The sequence below is a fragment of the Rana temporaria genome, chromosome 3 (genome assembly GCF_905171775.1).
Source record: "Rana temporaria chromosome 3, aRanTem1.1, whole genome shotgun sequence".
Lineage (NCBI taxonomy): Eukaryota > Metazoa > Chordata > Amphibia > Anura > Ranidae > Rana > Rana temporaria.
Genome location: NC_053491.1, coordinates 277,088,112 through 277,109,928, shown reverse-complemented (window position 1 = coordinate 277,109,928; position 21,817 = coordinate 277,088,112). Strand labels below are relative to the sequence as shown.

General features: G+C 41.7%; 1 protein-coding gene across 1 annotated transcript in view; it reads right to left on the bottom strand.

Annotated features, from left to right (window-relative positions):
• The window catches only part of WWC1 (WW and C2 domain containing 1), a 218,560-nt gene that overhangs the window by 98,163 nt on the left and 98,580 nt on the right, over nucleotides 1–21,817 (bottom strand). Inside the window, exons 3-6 of the mRNA XM_040344669.1 lie at nucleotides 20,752–20,955; nucleotides 19,017–19,093; nucleotides 13,888–13,967; nucleotides 2,639–2,768 (exon numbers count right to left, since the gene is read on the bottom strand). Of these exons, the coding sequence (XP_040200603.1) occupies nucleotides 2,639–2,768; nucleotides 13,888–13,967; nucleotides 19,017–19,093; nucleotides 20,752–20,955 (491 nt within the window). The remainder of the gene's footprint in view (nucleotides 1–2,638; nucleotides 2,769–13,887; nucleotides 13,968–19,016; nucleotides 19,094–20,751; nucleotides 20,956–21,817) is intronic.

Here is a 21,817-nt window from a genome sequence, read left to right as displayed (position 1 = left end):
GAATCTTGGGGCTTGCCCCTGGCCCTAGTGCCCTGTTGTGAGGAAGAACTGCCTTGGCGCTGAGACATTTGAGAAATTCGTCCAAATGATCACCAATAAATGTTCCCCCTGAAAAGGGAAACCTGCCAATAAATTTTCATAAGGAAGCTTGGCTGACCAGTTCTTAAGCCACAAAAGTCTGTGCATATGTACAGACAAGAGAGACAAACGAAAAACCTGCTGTATTGAATCTTTTTTAAAGGAGTCAACAGCAATACACAGCGCTCGAGGAATATCTGTCTTACTTTCAGGCTGATCATCCTCCTGGTTAGGCCTATCAGGCCATCTGACCTGATCCTTTATGGACTACTGGCAGATACCAATTGCTGCAACAGCTGGCCGAATAGCTGAACTGGCCAAAGAAAAGGAAGCTTTAAATAACGACTCCAATTTCTTGTCAACAGGGTCTTTCAAGCCCTGTGCATTATCCACCGGATAAATTAAGTTCTTGTTTAAGGAAGAGACTGCTTTGATCCATGGGCTATAAAAGGGAAAACCTCTTAAGAGGAACAAAAATCCAGTATATTCCAAATCAGCATACACCGCCTGTTCCAGCAGGGGGTGTAGGGGGAAAGCCGTTGCCGCCTGAACAGGCCCTCAATGATCCCACTAAATAGGCAGACATCAACTGGATCTCCTTTTATCCAGATTACTCGGAAGCAGACTCATCTGCCGGGCACTCCACTGAATCCTGAGCTTTTAGCTCTTCCCTATCCTCAATCCATTCCTGCTCCAGACTAGGAGGCTCTGGGTAGGGGGATCTGTCACGCTTCTTTGCCACCCTGCGGGATGGAGGCATCATGCCAGCAATCCTGTGCCCTAACCCGGCTAGGGCTAAGAACAGTTCATCCCTGGTAATAATGGGTGAAGCAGCAGCGTTGACTATAGGCACAATACCAGATAGGCGCAGTGGCTCAGATTGCCCAGAAGCCTCTGGTCTTTCAGGGGATACAACACTAGGGATACGACTAGGTTCATTAGGAACTACTGATGACATAGGTGTGCCCTTCCCTGTAGTGTTAGTCCCACTCCTATTTTTTGAAGACATTTACTAGCCACAAAAAGGGAGTACCTGGGTGTAGATTTAACACACCTCAGAAGGGAGACCCTTTAATAGGGCTCACCAAGCCCCTATGCAACTATCTGGCTAAGCACCATAGCCTTCCAAGCAACACTTGGTGACTCACGTGACCCGGGTAAGGAGAAATGAACCGCTGCAAGTGCCTGTTCAGAGTCTGCTCTGTGTCCCACAGCTGCCTTTTGGGAGCACCGCATGCTTGGCCTACACAACTTAAATAAGCTAGGTGTGCGCCAGAATGTTTGTGCGTGCTTCCGGTCCCGGCAGACAAGCGTGATTGTATTCGCATATGATGCGCATCTTTGTGCACCCAGATAGGCTACTGTGCATGTGCAGCAAAGCCGCGTGCGTCATGGCCGCCTAAGAAACAAACTATAAATGCATGTGCGCCACAAATAATTGTGCGCCATCATGCAGGTAAAAAACAGCCAGACACAAGCAAAAAAGGTACACTTTGCAAACACCCACACAGCTAGCCCAAAACTCCCCCCTATGGTCACCACACACAGGTGTCCATCCTCTAGCTAGCTTGACTGATTGTTACAATCACTGGTACACCCCACAATAAGTAAATAAGGGGGTTTCACTTACCCGTTCAGGCGCAGGGCAGCTTATAAACTAAAAGCCCAATCTTCACCCCTCATGGCGGGTTCCTGTCACTTGAGGATTTTTAGGGACTGGGTATCCTTTTCATGTTTAGGGTCCACTCCCTTGGACCCATACAGCACCCTGCAGGAATGCCTTAGCAATATAGTGTCCAGGATTTCACTTCGCCCGGAGGCCACATTACAGGCAAAACCTTGCAGGATCTTGAGTCTCCTTTGCGAGGCTCGGGTACCATTTATCTAAGCATATAAAGCCTGTGTCAAATGGATCCGATCGGTCAATTAAGAACCATTTGTGGGACTAGAGACCTGGAGCTCAGAGAGCTCAAACAACCGTGCCATCCACCTTGCAGACACTGGTAAAAAATCTGAAGTAACTTCCTGAATGGGAGGGGTCATATAGGTGATCACTTCCTGTCTAAAGACCTTTGGTCTACCAGTGTCCATTCACCTGATGATAAAGTATAACCCAGTAGGTAATGTATATTAGCCAACTGTGTCCCATGATGTATGAAAAAGAAATGAGGATTTAATAAAGACTTTTCATAAAGCAAAGTTATGCCTCTCGCTCATGCCTACTGGGAAAATACTTTATAAATATACCCCTGAGTGGGTATAGAAATATCATGAACAACCACAAACTGGACCATTGTGTTTGAAGGTGATCATCCAGGAAAATAAACACGCTCATGTTCACCTGACTTGCTTGCATGAAAGCATCATACTGACAACAGAGATAAAATACTGCCTGTTAGCCAAACTTCTAGCTTAGAAAAGAGTAAATAGCAACATGATGTGGGCAAAAACAAAGCCCATTCTAGAACGACAACACTTTTTTAAATATGTAATTTTGATGCTGTGTTGTGAAATTGTGTTTTTCTACACTGCAACAAAGCAATTCTCATGCATGTGTTACCTGTATTAGCTCCCGTTTCTCTTTTTCTCCTGAACTGATCGCTTTTTTGATAGATTTCATTTCATTCAGAATAGCTTGAGCTTCATCAAGTTTATAACCACCATGGTTTCCAGACATTTTCAGGTCAATCCTGTATTTGTAAAGAGAAAGGAAGAAACACAAGGTCTCTTTAAAGAAGTAATAATTATGTTATCCATTCACAATATGTATCATTTAAAATTCAATGTGGATATGTTTTCATTTTATACACCATTCGCAATATGATTTTAAGGACTAAATGAGGATGTCAATATTATCTTGAAACTATATTTAACACAGATTTTTGATTTGCACTTTGTACAAACTATCGACTGGTTATAGGTTGTTACCCTGTTTTGGACATCGGGCGCTCCTCTCCAATCACCCAAGTGTTCCCCAAAGTAACGCCTCCATTGTCATTATCAGAGAGGTAGCAGCCCAGAACCCCAACCGAGTTTACCAGCCACCAACTTATTGGAAGCAATTCCTTCCGTACAATTACTTGCCGCTAGACAGCCTCGGGCGGCACCAGTCCAGCGCCGTCTTCCACTCATACTGGACTTCCCTGCTCATCGAAATTTGTGGTATAGACATCTAAACATTTGCTGTGTGTGTTTATCAGGGAAATTAGTCGATTTGGTGTGAAGGGCATTCAGCTGTCTTTTTCTTGAAGGGGAGAATCATGGCTAGAAAAGCTCCCTGTGTCTTTTTTTTTTTTTTTTTTCTATAATTCTTCTATCTTTATTTTATAATGGGCGAGGCTGGAAAATAATAGGATCTCCATCGCTTCTCCTGTTCTTTCTTCTGTCTTTCGTGGTTTTTTACCTCCTGTTGCCTTCTTTTTTGTGCTGCGGTACGTTGCTCTTTATTTTTCATTTTTTCTTTGGCCCTTTCCCTCTCATCCTTTTTTTCTTTCTCCTTCATTGTTTTCTCCTCCTTTTCTTTTTTCTTCTCGGCTTCTTTTTTCTTCTCTGCATTCCTTTTAGATTTATTGAATTGAAAACTTTTTTCTATTTTAAGTTTTTCATCTTCTTCCTTTTTTTTCTGTTCCCTTATCCTTTTATCTGCCGCTTTTCTATTTTTAGCGATGGTCCCAACAGTGCTTGAAGTGCAGGACATATTTCCAACTGATCACCAGCCGGGCTGCAGCGAAACCCTCTCCTCTCCTCACTGACAGCTTCTGTGTCAGCTCCCTGTGTCTTATGTCCTCCCGGACCAATTTTTCAGACAACTCCCTAGGGGCACAGATTTCAAATTACTTTTTTTGTAGAACCCTCAATAGGTGCAACTGATGTAATATTATCAAAGTGTATTGTTAATTCACCATGACCAATCTTTAGGGACAGGATCGGGTAAAGAAACTTGTATTATTACAGGAGTGTGGTAAAAAAAATAGATCTGCACTATATCAGCCTTATTCAAGAAGTCTAGGTAGAACTAGTCAAGAGTTAAATTCTAACTTAGGCCTTGTGTAATAGTAGTTATAGTCTCGAGTTAGTGCATGCATTAACCTCCAGCAATCAACCAGATGGCTTCTCTGGGTTGTTTCACAAAAATGTTTCAAGGCCACAAAGAAGGTGGAAATTTACAGAGGTATTGAGAGCCAGGTCTAGGCCCACATTAAAAATTTCCCCTTGGGTACGAGAGGCTTAATCAAAGTTTTTTGTATGAAAAAAAAAAAGAAAGGTTGTTTCATGTTTTGGGGGCACAGATTGTTGCAAAATTAAATCTGTGGCCATTAAGTGGACCTTTCCCAAAACAAAATTGGTCCTAGGGATCAAGGTGTTGGTCTTCTGGCAAGAAGGTAAAGCTTCTGTAGCTAGCATCTGCTACAGGTGCTTGGGTAATTTAAGGGTAAAGGTTGGGGTAAATTGGGTCTCTTGGGGCATTAACACTTGAGGATGTAAGCACTGCATCTTTTGCGACAATCTATCCCTTGTGTTTGGAAAGCAGAGTCCCCTTACATTAAATGAAAGGATCTTTAGGTAAGCCATTGTGTTAATCATTGACAACACTGAATAAGAATACATAACCATGTGAACTGCCCCTATACAATCACCATGTGTGAACCACATTGTAACAGTAGCAAGAGATTAAACTATAAACAGTAACAAACTAATAGCACAGAAACAAATCTGTTCAAGCATCTACAGTAAGTAGTTGCTCTTGGTGGAGGGTCCCCTATTGACGTGTGGGGTATGCTCCTGACAAGGGTTTTTCCCTTCATAGGAAGTAATCCATTATATGGAGTAGGACCTCTTGGGAATGCAACGGATCTTGGATACCCCGGCTGGGCACCTCCGTCAGACCTGTGTCTCCTGTTCTCCAAACGCAGAGCATAAAACCGTTTTATAAAGTACAACACATACACTTTTAAACACAGTTAGGGACACTCCCATTAGCCTTGTCATAGAGGGGGTAGGGGACAAGGAAGAACCAATGGAAACGTGACACTTATATATTCAAACAACTACAGTTGAAACACACCAAGGGATTATGATAAGCAGTCAGCCCCTCCTTACACATCCCCCACTGGGATGTGTCTCCACATCCTTTGTCTACGCGCGCGCCATGACCCAACACAATTAAACACAGCAACAAGAGGGGGTGGCAGGAAGGGATGCAGCCTACATAGAGATCTCATTACATTGACATTTTGTCCCCAAGTCTCTCATTCTCTGCTGGGCCATAGTCTTTGGGTAGGAGGTCAGACCACAGCCCCCTCCAAAACACACAGTGACAGTGGGTTCTGTCACAGGAAATATGTTACAATCCAACATGAACTGCCTTTCCTGGCTTCTCTGTCACTTTGGAAGTAGAAGTCATTTAGGTAGTAAGCGCATGGTGTGCAAGTTAACCCGAATAACATGCGCTATGAGGAATACCACAGACATTTGGAACTACCAGTAGTGAGGAGTCACTTTCTAAGGACACTTTAAAAAAAACAATTCTGCTTTGTGCAGCTAATATTGTGAATAAACTAATTTGTCATATAAATCGCTTTAGCCTTCTAGTTTAATAAAAACAATTACCGTATTATCAGTGTTCTAGTTATGTTAGTTTTAATGTGACACCTGTATACAATGGTAAAAAGTCTTCTATATTTATGTGATTTAAAAATATCAAATTGAATGGACAGAATCAGTTTCACATAGATAGGGAGAAGATCCGACATGTGTAAGGGACTTACACTGTCGGATCTTAGGATGCAGTACCGCAGCCGCCGCTGGGGGCATTTCTCGTTGAAATGCTGCTTCGGGTATGCAAATTAGCACTTATGGAGATCCACAAAGCTTTTAAGCTTCGTTTTTTTTCTCCGTAAGTATTAGTTTGCCGTCGCAATATTAGGGCTGCTTTTACAAGGCCTAAACTGTTTAGGCCTTGTAAAAGTAGACCCTTCTATCCCGCGTCGCCGTCTTTTTTTTTCAAATTTATTTTTTCCCGCCGCAACTCGTATTTTTTTTTTTTACGCCCGTCGCAATTCTTAAAACCCGGCGCAACGTAAAACCGCGCAAAGCACGTCGGGAAAATGACGTCGTGAGCATACGCAGTACGGCCGGCGCGGGAGCGCGCCTAATTTAAATGGGACTCGCCCCATTAAATTAGGAACGCCTTGCGCCGGCCGGATTTAAGTTACACAGCCGAAAATTTCTAGGTAAGTGCTTTGTGGATCGGTCACTTAGGTAGTCACTGTGCAAATATGGAGAAAGTGCAAAACCTGACGAAAAGTGCACAACTGCAAAAAAACGTGCCAAAAATGCAAAACGTGCAAAAAAGTGCTAAATGTGCACCAATGCACACAATATATGAATGAATGGTTCAATAATGCAATATACAAAAAAAGTAAAAAAAAAAAAAAATGTAAACAAGTGAGTGAAGTTTGAAAACGTCCCATGTAATGTATAAGGGGACAAATCCTCCAGCGTCTCCAAATTCTTGATGGGGGTGTATCCTTAATTGTAGTATTGAACCATGGTGTCTCTCCTTCACCAGTCTCTCAGAACTCTCACCTTACAGATATATAAAACAGGCACATCAATCAATACTTTTCCACTCCTCTTTGATGTTAAGATACCAGGATCAGAATATCATTGCTTCTCTCCTTTAACCCTTACGATCTCTCCATCCTGCAGCAACTCACTGGAAGAGGAGAGGGAGGGGGGAGAGAACTCCAACCCGTGCCCAGGGACAAGCAAGGAGGTGAGAAGACTCCGATAGTGTAGTAATTTAAATGAGACTTTAATTTATGCACACATATATATGGACTCTTACAATGAATAAAATAATAGCAAGCCTGTAAAGGTAAACTGCAGCGTGCCTCCGCTGTCTTACTGTTCCCTCCGCTTCTTCCGGTCTGTGGTGGCCTCAATCTCCCTACGGGGTTACGTCACGCACCTTGTGACTTCTTCAGGAGAACCTGATTGGTCGCTGAGACATCCTTAATATACTGCTCTAAACCGGAAGTGTACGATCTGCCATTTTCTCGGAGATCGTAAACAAACCTCATGGACGACGCCATTTTCCCTGAGGAGCAGGAATTTGTGGCGACTCCATTTTCCTGAAGTCCTGCTAATCGCCATCAGTTTTACACTATATTGCTGTCATCTAATATTAATGAGTATGCAGGTCACTCACTCACCATGGTGCCTCCCTCATCCCGCAATAGACACAGCGGTCTGACTGAGCATTGGTCAGGTTTGTAGGGCGGCTCCATAGTCATACTAGACCCACACATTGAGCTCACTACTTAACCATATCTCTTCCTATATGGACATGTCAGATCGATATGGATTTTAAAACAATGCGTATAATACGATACTTAAAACAATAATAATGGGACAAACCACTTATTTAAAAAAACATTACGGATACATCTTAATCCGCAAACTACTAAATCTAATATGCTTCATATTTTTTCTGGCCTACATGCTACCGCATGCCCCGAAGTAGCGTAGGGACAGTCAATATTAGAATACATGTAGTTAAATGATACAACTTAATTCAAAGTATATGTTACAGATAAAAAAATCAACATATTACTGCCAAATAGAATAAAATGAAATAAAATATAAAAATATATAAAAATACTGGTACTACAGTCCATACTAAAAATGTGAGAGTTACTGAGCTAAAAATTACTTTAAAAACAATTTAGGTCGAACTCTACATTCATTCCTCCCGGGGTAAGTGTGTTAAGGGTATAAATCCATTGGGATTCCTTTTGGCTTATAGCTCTGATTTTATGGCTACCTCTCCATGAATCCTTAAACTTTTCAATACCCCAGAGTTGTAATTGGGATGGATCTTGATTATGGAATTGTGCAAAATGACGAGATACACTATGTTTTGGAAAACCTTTACATATATTCTGGATATGTTCCTTTATTCTAACTTTCAGGGCTTTTTTTGTCCTTCCTACATACTGAAGTTTACAGCTGCATTGTAGTACATATACTACCCCTTCAGTGTGGCATCCTATAAAGTATTTTATTGTAAAGGATTGTCCAGTGTTAGTTCCAATAAATTCAGTTCTTTTTCCCAGGAATTTTTTAGCGTGTTTACAAGCATAGCAATTTCTGCAAGGGTAAAAACCTTTTCCATTAAAAAATGTATAACTTGGTTTAGGTGGTGATACTACCACAGATTTCACAATCATATCCCTCAAAGTGGGGGCTCTCCTGTAAATGATTTTCAGTTTATCTGGGAGGATTTTCTTCAGATCTTTATCTTTTTTCAAAATATGCCAATGTCGTTCTATTAGTCTGGCTACCTCCTTATGTTGTACATTGAAATCTTGGTTACAAGATCGAATATAAGAGGTACACGAGATGGACAGAAACAATATGTTGCAAAATAAAGCAAAACCGCCACACCATCAAGATGCACTATGTCTCATTTTAGATTTTCATTTTTTTGTATATTGCATTATTGAACCATTCATTCATATATTGTGTGCATTGGTGCACTCGTGCACGTTTAGCACTTTTTTGCATTTTTTGCACGTTTTGCATTTTTGGCGCTTTTCTTGCAGTTGTGCACTTTTTGTCAGGTTTTGCAGTTTCTCCATATTTGCACAGTGACACTTTATATATATATATATATATATATATATATATATATATATATATATATATATATATATATATTTTCGATCACTTTCATATATTGTATCATTATCTGTTTGTGGGTCAGCACATGTATGCTCATCTTATTTATTTATTTATTTTATGAGCCGTTTTGACACTTTATAGTCAGCACTTTACCACACATTTGCATTATTTGTAGTTTGTATGTATTGGTTTTATATCTTTAGAGCAAGATCACTTTCCAATTTATTCATTTTACGTGTACAGTGAACACCATTAGATCTAGCAGCTTTTGTCATTTGGACTTCCCCACACTCATATTTACTCACTAGTAGCACAAGAGAACTTTTACTTTTATTTCACTGCTGTGTATCTGCTAAAGGGCAGAACGTTTCTGTGGTGTCAGGAAAGTGATTTTGCATGCATTCCCAACACAAATGTGAATGCAGGCTAAATGTCTCAGTTGGTGGTCAGTGTAAATCTTCTCATTACATTGGAGCTTGGTGTAGAATCCTTTCATTCACAGTAGTGGCCATTGTGAATGTTCCCCTTACATTAGTGGTCAGTGTAAATCCCTCCTTACACTGGTAGTTACTGTGAATGCTTCTATTACATTAGTGGTCAGTGTAAACCCCTATTACATTGGTGGCCAGTGTTGAAACTCCTTTTTATATTGGTAGTCGGTAAAACAAATTTGCATTGCCATTAATCATGCCCTCCACTCCCCCCAGCACTGCCACTGATCCCAGAAGTTCTAGGATCCCTAGGAGTTTTCCATCTATTCATAGCTGCGCTCACCTCCCCAGTCCATGGTGTGCAGGCAGTGAGGCGATGATGGGCTGTAACCTCTAGCAACCAATCAGTGAGCAGTATTACTGCACAGCAATCTCTAGCAACCAATCAAAAAGTAGAAATTGTGTGCTGTAACCTCTAGCAACCAGTCAGTAAGCGGTAATGATATGCTGTAATCTCTGGCAACCAATTGCAATCGTTGCCTGATCTGATACAGTAAACAGATTTTGAGTCTAGCTGCTAATTATTGTATGTCTCAAAGCAGATGGAGAGCAAAATTTCATGACCCCCCCCCCCCCAAAAAAAAATATTTTTTTAGCCCAGGGTCCAATCAATATTAAAAGACGGCCCTGTGAGGAATATGTGTACACCCCTCTGTACATTCTTCATATCAAATCTTGGTGGGAGGATGCTGTATTACCTAAAGGGGTTGTAAAGTCTCAATGTTTTTTACATTTATGCTCCCACTGTTGTCAATCAAATCCAGTATCACAGGAATCGGGGGTGGGGCCAAGCCCTGCTGTCTGTCAATGGACGCAGCAGCAGTACTCGGGAGCGCGCCCGCACAAGTGCCCCAATGGAATGCGGCTCTCCGTGGGGGCACTCGATGAGGAAGAGGAGCCAGGAGCACCGCCCAGGCACCCCAGAAGAGGAGGATCAGGGGCCAGAGGGGGTAAGTAAGACATGTTTGTTATGTATAAAAAAAATAAAAATAAACTTTTCAAATCACTTAGCTTCAGTTTTTTGCTCGACAGATACACACGTGGCCTGTCACTACACACAGGAATACAGATGCACAGCATAATGTGTCCATGTGCCTAAGAAGACCTTCCTAGTCTCCTACTACACTTAAATTGAATCTGAGAGGGCATTTCCCATAATGCCAAGCCAGGACCAGGGCCATGATATCATTAATCACTGCACAAAGTGGCAGAACTAAAACTTTGCTAGCAGGTGAGAAGAGCCACTTAAATAGGAAAAAGGAAAACACTGAAGTTTCTATCACATCACTACACAGTAAAATCCATATGGCTCTTACTAAGGCCAGAACAAAACCAGCTAGTTATCCAATAAAGAAAAAATGCAGAGAATTATTGGTTTCGGGTTATGTGACACATGGCATACCTTGCTGACACATCTAGAAAATTGAACACACTGAGGGCCAGTTCACACCAGAAGCAGTTCCGTACAGTTTTGTTTGCATTTTTTCTGCACTAAAAATGCATGCAGTGTTTTCCATGTATTCCAATGGCTTTAGTTGGCTCTAGTTAACACCATGCAGTCAGTTTCCGGTCATTTTCCAGTGTAGAAACTGACCGGAAACTGACTGCATGGTGTGAACTAAAGCCAACTGGAGCGATTGGAATACATGGAAAACTGTGCATGCATTTTGTGCAGAAAAAAAAACCCACACTGAACTGAACTGCGTCTGGTGTGAACTGGCCCTTAAAGTATCTCTTCAAGGTAAAAAGACAAGGGCCGGATTCACAAAGCACTTACACCGACATATCTCGAGATACGCCGCGTAAGTGTAAATATGCGCCGTTGTATCCATGTGCCGTGCCCACAAACTGAGATACGCCTAAAAATAGGCTTTATCCGACCGACGTAACTTGCCTACGCCGTCGTATCGTGGGCGCATATTTACGCTGGGCGCATTTGCCGCTCCCATTGATTTTCTATGCACATATGCAAATGAGGGAGATACGCCGATTCACAAACGTACTTGCGGCCGGCGCATAATATACGCGGTTTGTGCAAGTCGTACGCCCGGCGTAAAGTTATTTCCCATATATGAGGCGCAACTCATGCTAAGGTATGGAACAGGGAACACAGCTGTCATTTTTTTATGTTGTTTACGTAGTACGTGAATAGGGCTGGGCGTAGGTTACATTCACGTCGTAGGCAGTGATCCGTCGTATCTTAGGGAGTAGTTCGACGTGATTCTGAGCATGCGCACTGGGATACGTCCACGGGACGGCGCATGCGCCGCTCGTTTTAAGTACTTGTATGGCACTCGGCCCATCATTTGCATGGGGTCACGCCTCATTAGCATGGCTCACGCCCACTTCCACCTACGACGGCTTACGCCGAGGGAACCCAGCGCAGTTTGGGAGGCAAGTGCTTTATGAATTCGGTGCTTGCCTCTTTGCGCTACGTCGGCGTAGCGTATATTGGATACGCTACGCCGACGTAGCGTATATTAGATACGCTACGCCGGCATAAATATGCACCAATGTATGTAAATCCGGGCCCATTTATTTATTGCTAATGATAAAATCGTTCTATGTAAAATAAACAATGGATTTTTCTACTCCCGCTAAAATCCTATAGTACAGTAGTTCATAGGAGGAATTCATCATGGCTTACTAAAGCCACACTGGTATTTCAGTAAGATGTTTAATAGGTTTATCAAGGATACAATAAGAGTAAAGAATGTTCTCTTTTGTCTGTACTTGGGAAATAATGCTGAAATACTATATGACAAATCATTCAGAAGGTATTAGTAACTACTTCAGGAGTTCTTTTATGCACACATTGAAGAAGGCTTGTTCTGAGCAATAAAGCCTTACTAAGCATTCCATGTCAATCATAGCAAGATCAAAAAGAAGCCTTCCTAATCCGCTTTCTCTATTTGATCTTCACTGAAATGTCAACTTCTACTGTAAATATGCATGTTGCAGATTAATTTTCTTTTGTTTTCAAAGCTCGACACCAAAAGAAACAACTCTGCTCACAGAATTGTTGAATGTATATAAGTGATTGCTTCAGTAAAAAGGAATGCAATCAAACATATCAGTGTTAATTTCTCTGCATTATTCATAGCAGTTAATGTTTATGCAGTACTACCCTGATTTTCTGCTAGCACAAAAAGAATCCAAATTTGCTCTACTTAAATTAAAGCTCTATTTACATACCTAAACCCTTCTCTAGTATATGGAGACAGACCCTCACTTGGGTCACCATTCACTGCCACCAGGTCTGGGCTCCTCAGCAGAGCTTCCCCAAACTTCCATTGGCAACAGTTTATCAAGGGACAGAGCAGGCACCAGCAGCTGCCCATCAATTTGCTTTGGATAAGAGAATAGGGGCTTGCCATGGAGCTGTGCATTTGCGTTGATGCAAACATTGTGGCACACAGCATATACAGTATATAGTCAACCCTAATTCTGGCCCTCAGCACTCAGTCAGGAGTGGCTCCAGAGGACTGCAAGGGAAAGGAGCCACCCTAAAATGGAAAAGAGGATACTGTACATCAAGATGCAGAACATTTGCAATTTAATTCATCAGCATTTGAAATGGCTAAAATGTTTATTATTACTTTAACTGTACATAAAATGTCCTCTACCCGAACATCATTGTAAAACTGCAGCATGGCTGAATACCCTGTTAGTTGAAACTTTGCTCCTATGTATGAATATTGGAATAATTGCAAAGGCAGTTCTAGTCTGGTTTCCCAGCAGCATGTTCCCAGTGGTGTGGTGGCTGAGATGGGCAGCAAAGCGGAGCATAGTGGGGGAAAAACTATTTATTTTAAACAATTTAGTTAGTGGTGAGGAAAGCGAGTAGTGGGAGTGGAAGACTGTACAGTTTATAGAATGCATTTATGGTAACGAGCAGCAGAGACTGGAGCTGCGTTGGCAAGTGGTAGGTAGATGTTATGACAGCAAATGTTGGGAGGAGACAAGTTGCAGTAAGGGCCCTTTCACACTGGTGCGTTTTCCCGTGTTTTTGCCGCGTATTCGCGGTAAAAATAGCGCTATTAAAACGCCCATAAAACGCTCCCCATACCCCCTCCATTGAAATGAATTAAAAACCGCTGTAAAAACGCGGTAAAAACGGAGCGTTAAAATCGCGGTAAAACACAGCGATTTTACCGTGTTTTTAATTCATTTCAATGGAGAGGGGCATGGGGAGCGTTTTAATAGCGCTATTTTTACCGCGAAAACGCGGCAAAAAACGGACCAGTGTGAAAGGGCTCTAATGATGAGCATTGAATATGAGGTATAGTAGGATTTAAAGTGATTGTAAAGGTTTAAGGTGGGTTTTTACCTTCATGCATTATATGTATGAAGGTAAAAAAATCTTCTGTGTCCAGCAGCCTCCCCCAGCCCCCTAATACTTACCCGAGTCCTATCTCGATCCAGTGATGTGCACAAGAGCAGCGGCTCTTCTGCCATAGAGATACAAAGAGACTACTCCCATAGTCCCAAACAAATCAGTTGCAAAATGTACTAGAAGTAGCCATGTGATATACCGGTAGTTAATTACCCATTACCAACTTCTTTTTTGCCACTTCATTATTTACAGTTGCATTAAGTGAAATGTAAACATAAAGCAGGCAGAACTTACTGTCGAAGGGTTTGGTAGCCATTTTCCTTGTATTGTAGATCTTGCTGCATATAGACTACTTCTCTCTTCAGTTTGTTAACCTGCATTTGGGGACGTTAGAAAGTTTTAGCAGTAATTTACCCAATTTATCAGTAAAAACCAACATAAGACATACTGTTATTTTATTGAGGGGGATTGTGGTATTGGGGAGATTATATTTACGTGGTAGGTGCTTTTCAAATGAGTTGTGCCAGTCCAAACTGTATTTTAGGGCATTGCAGCCTACTTATATTAAATAGATGTAAAGTTCACATAGATATTAGTTGCCCATGTTTGGGTTCTTCCACATTGAAAATACCCAAACACGTGACTCCCTTGCTGGCTGCAATGCTGCTCTTGTTACTAGTCCCTCCTACTGTGTTGTCCAGCTCTACTGGTTCACTTGGCTCTCTTATGCCGCGTACACACGATCATTTTTCGGGTTGTAAAAAACTACGTTTTCAGGCTCTAGAAAAAATTACGGGCCAAATCCACAAAGACCCGACGTAACGGCGAAATTCTAATTTAAGTTACACTGCCTTAAAATTTCTACCTAAATGCCCGATCCACAAAGCACTTACCTAGAAATTTCTGGCCGTGTAACTTAAATTCCGCCGGCGCAAGGCGTTCCTCATTTCATGGGGGCGATTCCCATTTAAATGAGGCGCGCTCCCGCGCTGGCCGTACTGCGCATGCTCGTGACATCATTTTCCTGACGTGCATAGCGCGGAATTACGTTACTCCGGGCTTTGTGGATTGCGACGAGTCAATAAAGTTGCGTCGGGAAAAAAAAAAAGATACGGCACGAAAAAAAAATTCAAATTCGAAAAAAAAAAACGCGTCGCTAGACAGAAGGGTCTGCTTTTACATGGTGTACTAACTTTACACCATGTAAAAGCAGCCCTAATTTTGCGTATGCAAACTAAAACTTACGGAGAAAAAACAAAGCTGAAAAGCTTTGTGGATCTCCGTAAGTGCTAATTTGCATACCCGAGGCGGCATTTCGACACGAAATGCCCCCAGCGGCGGATGCGGTACTGCATCCTAAGATCCAGCAGTGTAATTCAATTACACATGCCGGATCTTCTCCCTAACTATGGAAAACTGATTCTGTGGATCAGTTCCATAGTTAGGACCAGGGATACGACGGAGTAACAGCAGTTACTCTGTCGTATCTCTTTTGAGGATTTGGCCCTACGTTTTTAACTCATCATTAAAACGACGTTGCCCACACACGATCGTGAAAAAAAATGCTCTAGCAAAGCGCGGTGACGTACAATACGTACGACGGCACTATAAAGGGGAAGTTCCATTCGGATGACGCCACCCTTTGGGCTGCTTTAGCTGATTTTGTGTTAGTAAAAGACGATTCGCGCTTTTCTCTGTTACAGCGTGATGAATGTGCTTACTCCATTACGAACGGTAGTTTTACCAGAACGAGCGCTCCCGTCTCATAACTCGCTTCTGAGAATGCGCAGGTTTTTCACGTCGTTAAAGCCCACACACGATCATTTTTTACAACTAGAAAAACGACATTGTTTAAAACGTTGTTTTAAATTACATTTTAAAAAAACATTGTTTTTTACAACCCGAAAAATTATCGTGTGTACGCGGCATTAGCCTTTAGTCGCAGCACCCTGCTGCATAGCCCAATCCTGACATCTGGATGGGGCTTTACTGACACCCAAAAAGAAGCCAACCTGACTCCTGGAACGAGACCTCCTATTCCTGGCTGCTGACTGGGGCTCCTCTGACCCCCAGGTGAGACCTCCTGTCTCTTCTTAACCCTCTGATTCCTGGGTGAAACCCTCTGTCTCCCAAACTGGGAGCTCTGAGCTATCCTCAGGCTTAAGTATGTATGTTATGTAATATCAAAACAACTTTAAAAAGCCAGGCTTTTAATAAACACTATTATTAACCACTTGCCGACCGGCTCACGCCGATATACGTCGGCAAAGTGTCATGTTCCCGCAAAACAATGTATTGGCATGTTGTCCCCTTTAAGAGCCGCCGAAGCCGCCCGCCCGGCGTGGCCGGCAGGTGCGATCGCGATCGGCCACCTGCGATGACAAGCATGAGAGCCAGAACGGGGATTTGTGTGTGTAAACACACAAATCCCTGTTCTGTTAGGGGAGAGGAGACAGATTGTTTGTTCCTAGTAAGAACAGCGATATGTCTCCTCCCTCAGTCAGTCCCATACCCCACAGTAAGAAACACCAACTAGGGAACACAGTTAACCCCTTGATTGCCCCCTAGTTTTAACCCCTTCCCTACCAGTGACATTTACACAGTAACCAGTGCATTTTTATAGCATTGATCGCTGTATGAATGTCCCAAAAATGTGTCAAAATTGTCTGATCTGTCCGCCGCAATGTACCAGTAACGCTAAAAATCACAGATCACCACCATTACTAGTAAACAAAGAAATGCGATTAATCCTTCCCATAGTTTGTAGACGCTATACCTTTTGCACAAACCAATCAATATACGCTGATTTCGATTTTTTTTACCAAAAATAAGTAGAAAAATATATATTGGCCTACATTGATGAAGAAATTTGTTTTTTAAAAACATGTTTGGGGATATTTATTATAGCAAAAATATATATATATTTTTTTCAAAATTTACGCTTTTGTTTATAGTGCTACAAATGAAAACCGCAGAGGTGATCAAATTTCACCAAAAGAAAGCTCTATTTGTGGGAAAAAAAAGGACCTCAATTTTTTTGGGGTACAACATCGCACGACTGCGCAATTGTCAGTTAAAGTGACGCAGCACCGTATCGCAATAAATGGCCTGATCGTTAAGGTCCGTAAGTAGTTAAATATGAAAAAGCAATTCAATTGAATATTACAACACTGTTATATAATGATTTTCTAACACAGGGCTCAAAATTTGGAGTCCTGAGCTACTAGCCAGGCCTCAAGGGTTACTCGCCACCAGTTGCCCCACCCAACCCTGACCCTGTCTGCCCCTATACACAGCCTCATAAAATGACACTTAAAAGTTTATGCAGAATTGAGTTATAAAAATAAATATTAACAACAACTTTATCCGTGCCCACCAATGCAGCCTGCCTGTGCCAGCAAGGCAGCCTACATGTGCAGGGGAGGAGAGGAACAGGAGAGCCCGGGATGATGGAACACAGCGATAACAGACTTTCATTTCATTGTTGTGTCCCCGCCACTCAACGTCACATATAGCACCGCCCCCTGGCACGGGGAACTTTGATTGACAGATCGCCCGTGCAAACAATCCTGGGCCCAGGAGAGGAGGGGCAGTATGTGACAGCAAATGGCAGGTAACACAGCAATTGAAATGAAAGCTGTTATCGCTGTGTTCCCTGCCATCTGATCATCCGGGTGGCTCTCCTTTCTCTTCCCATCTGCAATCGCTGGACTCCCATTTAAGGAATGGGTTGAATAGGAGGAAGGACTTGCATTCAACCCAGGCTGCCGACAGTGCTCACCCCCCTGCAGCCAATAGCTTGCCAGCCATCAAAATCCACTCGCAAAAATGCGAGCAGGCGAGCAGAATTTTGAAGGCTGTTCTAACATATATTTCTTAAAAATTATCTTTAACAGTACTTTTGTAAATTATCTTTGTACCTGTACGTCATTTGGTTAAAGTGGTTATACCGGGGTGATGCCTGCAGCTGCAGGCTTTACCTGGTACAGGTTTTTTTTTAGAGCTAAGGCTCTCTCACGATAACAACCAATGCGGCTTATGAGGGACTTGGCCGTTATAATAAGGATCAGGAGGGCACACACCCTCCCGCCGTGCCAATTTTGGCGTTTTGAATATGTTGAAGTGCAAATGAAAGATTTGGGGTCTTTTAGACCCCTGACCCCCCATAAAGAGTACCTGTCACAGCCTATAACTGTCACAAGTGGTGTTTACATCCTGTGACAGGCAATAAAAGCAATCCGATTTTTATTTTTAAGGGACAGTGTTAAATAAAATAAAAATAATAATAATGAAAAAAAATTTAAGCGCCACCGTCCTTGCACACCAAGAAACAAATACGTAAGTGTTCAAATCACACATGTGAGGTATGGCCGTGATTGTTAGAGCAAGAGCATAATTCTAGTAAAAGACCTCCTTTGTAAGGCTAAACAGGTAAAACGTTAAAAAAAATTGTAAACATCGCCTATGGAGATTTTTAAGTACCGTAGTTTGTCGTTATTCCACAAGTGTGTGCAATTTTGAAGCATGACATGTTAGGTATCCATTTGCTCAGCTTAACACCATCTTAACACCATCTTTCACAATATGCAAAAAACTGGGCAAAGACCACCATGTTTTTCTAGCAAAAAATACTGATTTTATCTTGTAAGCAATAAGTGTTAGGAATAGGCTTGGCCCAGAGTTGGTTAAAGGCCAACTCCAGCCATTTTTTTTCTATTAGTTTTGGGGAAGAGATTGCACTGAAACCATTGGAGAGATTTCCTCTCATTTCCTGATGAGACAAGAAGTGAAGGGAAAAATCTTTAGTTGTGACACAATCTTCAACAAAATACATCCTTCCCAGTAAAATAAGAAAGGGATGAAACTACAATCAGGCTGTTATTACAGTCTGTGCATAAAGGATTTTGGAAATAAATCCTAGATCTGTAAAAGAACGCCAAACATTAATGACACTAATGCCAGTCACAGTCCCCTCAGCCCCCTTGTTTTACTTACCTGAACCCGTGAAATAATCAGCAGTGACGCGCTGTTTCTCTCTAACGGGGTCCCGGCCCTCTGGTTGGATGGATGGCTAGCAGCGCTGCCATTGCTCTACCGTGCTGTCAATCAAATCCAATTATGCAGGTGCTGAGGGGCCCGAGTCATACATTCGACGAATGCTGACTTGGGAGCGCGCCCACAGGCTTGCGGCTTCTCCCTGCATCAGATGACCCCCTAGGAGAAGCGCTCTACCAGGGGGTTATCTGATGCATGGAGGACCCGCGAGAGCCGGCTGGGGACCACAGTAGACAAGGATCGGGGCCATGCTGTGCAAAACTAACTGCACAGTGTAGGTAAGTATGACATGTTTGTTATTAAAAAAAACAAAGCTTTACAATCACTTTAAATAAGTCATAGATTTTCAAAAAATTATATGGACATACCCTGGACTTTGCAGTAGCAATTTCAGCTTTCAGAATTTCAGGATCATATTTTGAATTAGAAGAGGAACTCGAAGCCACTAATTAAAAAGGGAAAAATACAAATATAACATTTCAGGTACATATACATTATCTGTGTGGGGTAGTTTCACACAATTACAAATGAGAAATAAATGTTTTGGGGGGGTTAGGAATCCATATTTCAAATACATTTCCAAAGCATATATAGCGTAGCATGAGGGTTTTAGGATTTGTGAAAATGTTTTTACTGCATAGCTCCTTCAAACTGTCCCCGATTGATCCCAGTGCCTACACGTTTCAGTAATGAAGATGAAAATGCTGACCATTATAAAATTTCATGTCAGTGTATTTTCAGATGTAGTAACCCCCCGCTACAAATGACAGTGCTGCTTAGGGAAGAAGAGTACCATTGACTGGAGCAGTGTTTGGAGGGGGGGGGGGGGGGTGTGAAGGGCAACCAAACTGAAAAGAGGCATGGAGGAGCTCAGCTATGAGGAAAGATTAGAGGAACTGAATTTATTCTTTCCCAAAAGGAGATTAAGGGGGAATATGATCAAAATGTACAAATATATAAGGGGTCCAAATAGTGAACTTGGTGTTGAGTTATTCACTTTACGGTCATCACAAAAGGACAAGGGGGCACTCTTTACATCTAGAGGAAAAAAGATTTAATCTCCAAATACGGAAAGGTTTCTTCACAGTAAGAGCCGTGAAAATGTGGAACAAACTCCCTCCAAAGGTGTTTCTGGCCAGCTCAGTAGATTGCTTTAAAAAGGCCTGGATTATTTCCTAAATGTACATAATATAACTGGGTACTGACATTTATAGGTAAAGTTGATCCAGGGAAAATCTGATTCCCTATCGGAAGTATTTTTTACCCCTGCTATAGCAAATTGGATCATGCTCTGCTGGGGTTTTTCACCTTCCTCTGGATCAATTGTGGGTATAGGATTGTACATATGCGATTGTATTTTTTTTTTGGTTGAACTACATGGACGAGTCTTTTTCAATCGACTAACTATGTAATTGTTTAAGTGCTGCAGTCTGACTCTGTTATGTGTGGGTCAGCATAGGTTATCCTTAGCAGTTGAAGCGGAGTTCTACCCTAATTTGCATGCACGTCCACCATTTCTTTTTAGAGAGTGTCATACTGTGTATATATATATATATATATATATATATATATATATATATATATATATATATATAGTTATATATATTATTCGCATCGGCTCATGGGATACCAGTGTAATCAATACCAGGAGTCAATAGGTATCCTCCGCGGATAGCATCGTGTTATTTCTAAACCTGAAATGATGCAATGTTAGACTTCATTGCTATGGTCGTGAGTAGCCAGCAGCACCTTATCCCGAAAGATACTCCTAGTGGGCTTCAGATTCCCACACTCAGAATGGACACTTGCTGGATCAGGAGGATACAGTGAGAACCAATACTTTTAATCACATAGAAAACATTTTCAGATGTAGCATATGCCGATTTTTAAAACATAATTAACGACTATCACAGGGCGATAAAAAAAAGTATGGAACAGGCTGGAACTCCGCTTTAATAAAAGTAAAGCGTCCCATGATTGCATTACACAAACAGCAAGGCTTTATTTGGGCTTAAGTGGACGAGTGCTCAGGTTTTTTAATTAAAAAAAAAACACAATAGTCAAAAGGATCAATTACTTTAATTTTTTTTCTCCAATACTTACAACTTGGCTGAGATCCAAGCTTATGTTTCCAAACATCGTGAAGCTGCCTATATTCCTGCTGGGCTAGTTCAAGCCTTTGCTGTTTGACTTGGTAAATCTCTTTTTGAGCATCCAGAGCTTCCTGAGCAAGCACTAGATAGTCCTTTAACATGCACTCCTGTTGTCCTCTCCATTGCACCCGAGGATCCTCTATCTGTGTGGTTTCTGCAAAGAAATGAGCAAATATTCTGGATTGTAAATACTGTAGCCTCTCCCAGTTACAGACATTTAATCACTTAAGCCCCAAGTCTCTTTCGGAGATGTGGTGTTTACAAGTTAAAAAACGTTTTGTTTTTTTGCTAGAAAATTACTTAGAACCCCCAAACATTATATATATTTTGTTCTAACACCCTAGAGAATAGAATGCAGTCGTTGCATACTTTGTCACACCGTATTTGTGCAGCAGTCTTACAAGCGCACTGATTTTTTTTCAACAATTTTTTTTTTTAAATGAAAGAATATGACAACAGTAAAGTTAGCCCAATTTTTTTTAAGATTGTGAAAGATAATGTTACGCCGAGTAAACCGATACCCATCATGTTACGCTTTAAAGTTGCGCCCGCTCGTGGGATGGCGACAAACTTTTACCCTTAAAAATCTCCATGTGCGATGTTTAAAAAATTCTACAGGTTGAATGCCTTGAGTTACAGAGGAATTAATGCTCTCGCTCCAACGATCGCGGCGATACCTCACATGTGTGGTTTGAACAACGTTTCTGCGCACAAGCTCGTCGAGATGGGGCGCTTTAAAAAAATGGATCACTTTTATTCCGATTATAAGTAATGTAAACATCCTTTTTAATATAAAAAAGCATAACAGGTCCTCTTAAATATTAGATTTAGGGTCAAAAAGGCCTCAGATCTCGTATAGACCTAAATAAAATGTAATTTAAAAAAAAAAAAAATGCATCTTTAAGAGCATTGGGCGGAAGTGACCTTTAATGGTATGGAGACGGGTGGGGGCCATCTTCCCCTCACTGGTCTACATACCCATGCAGGGAACAGACTGGATCACCTCCCTCCTTATT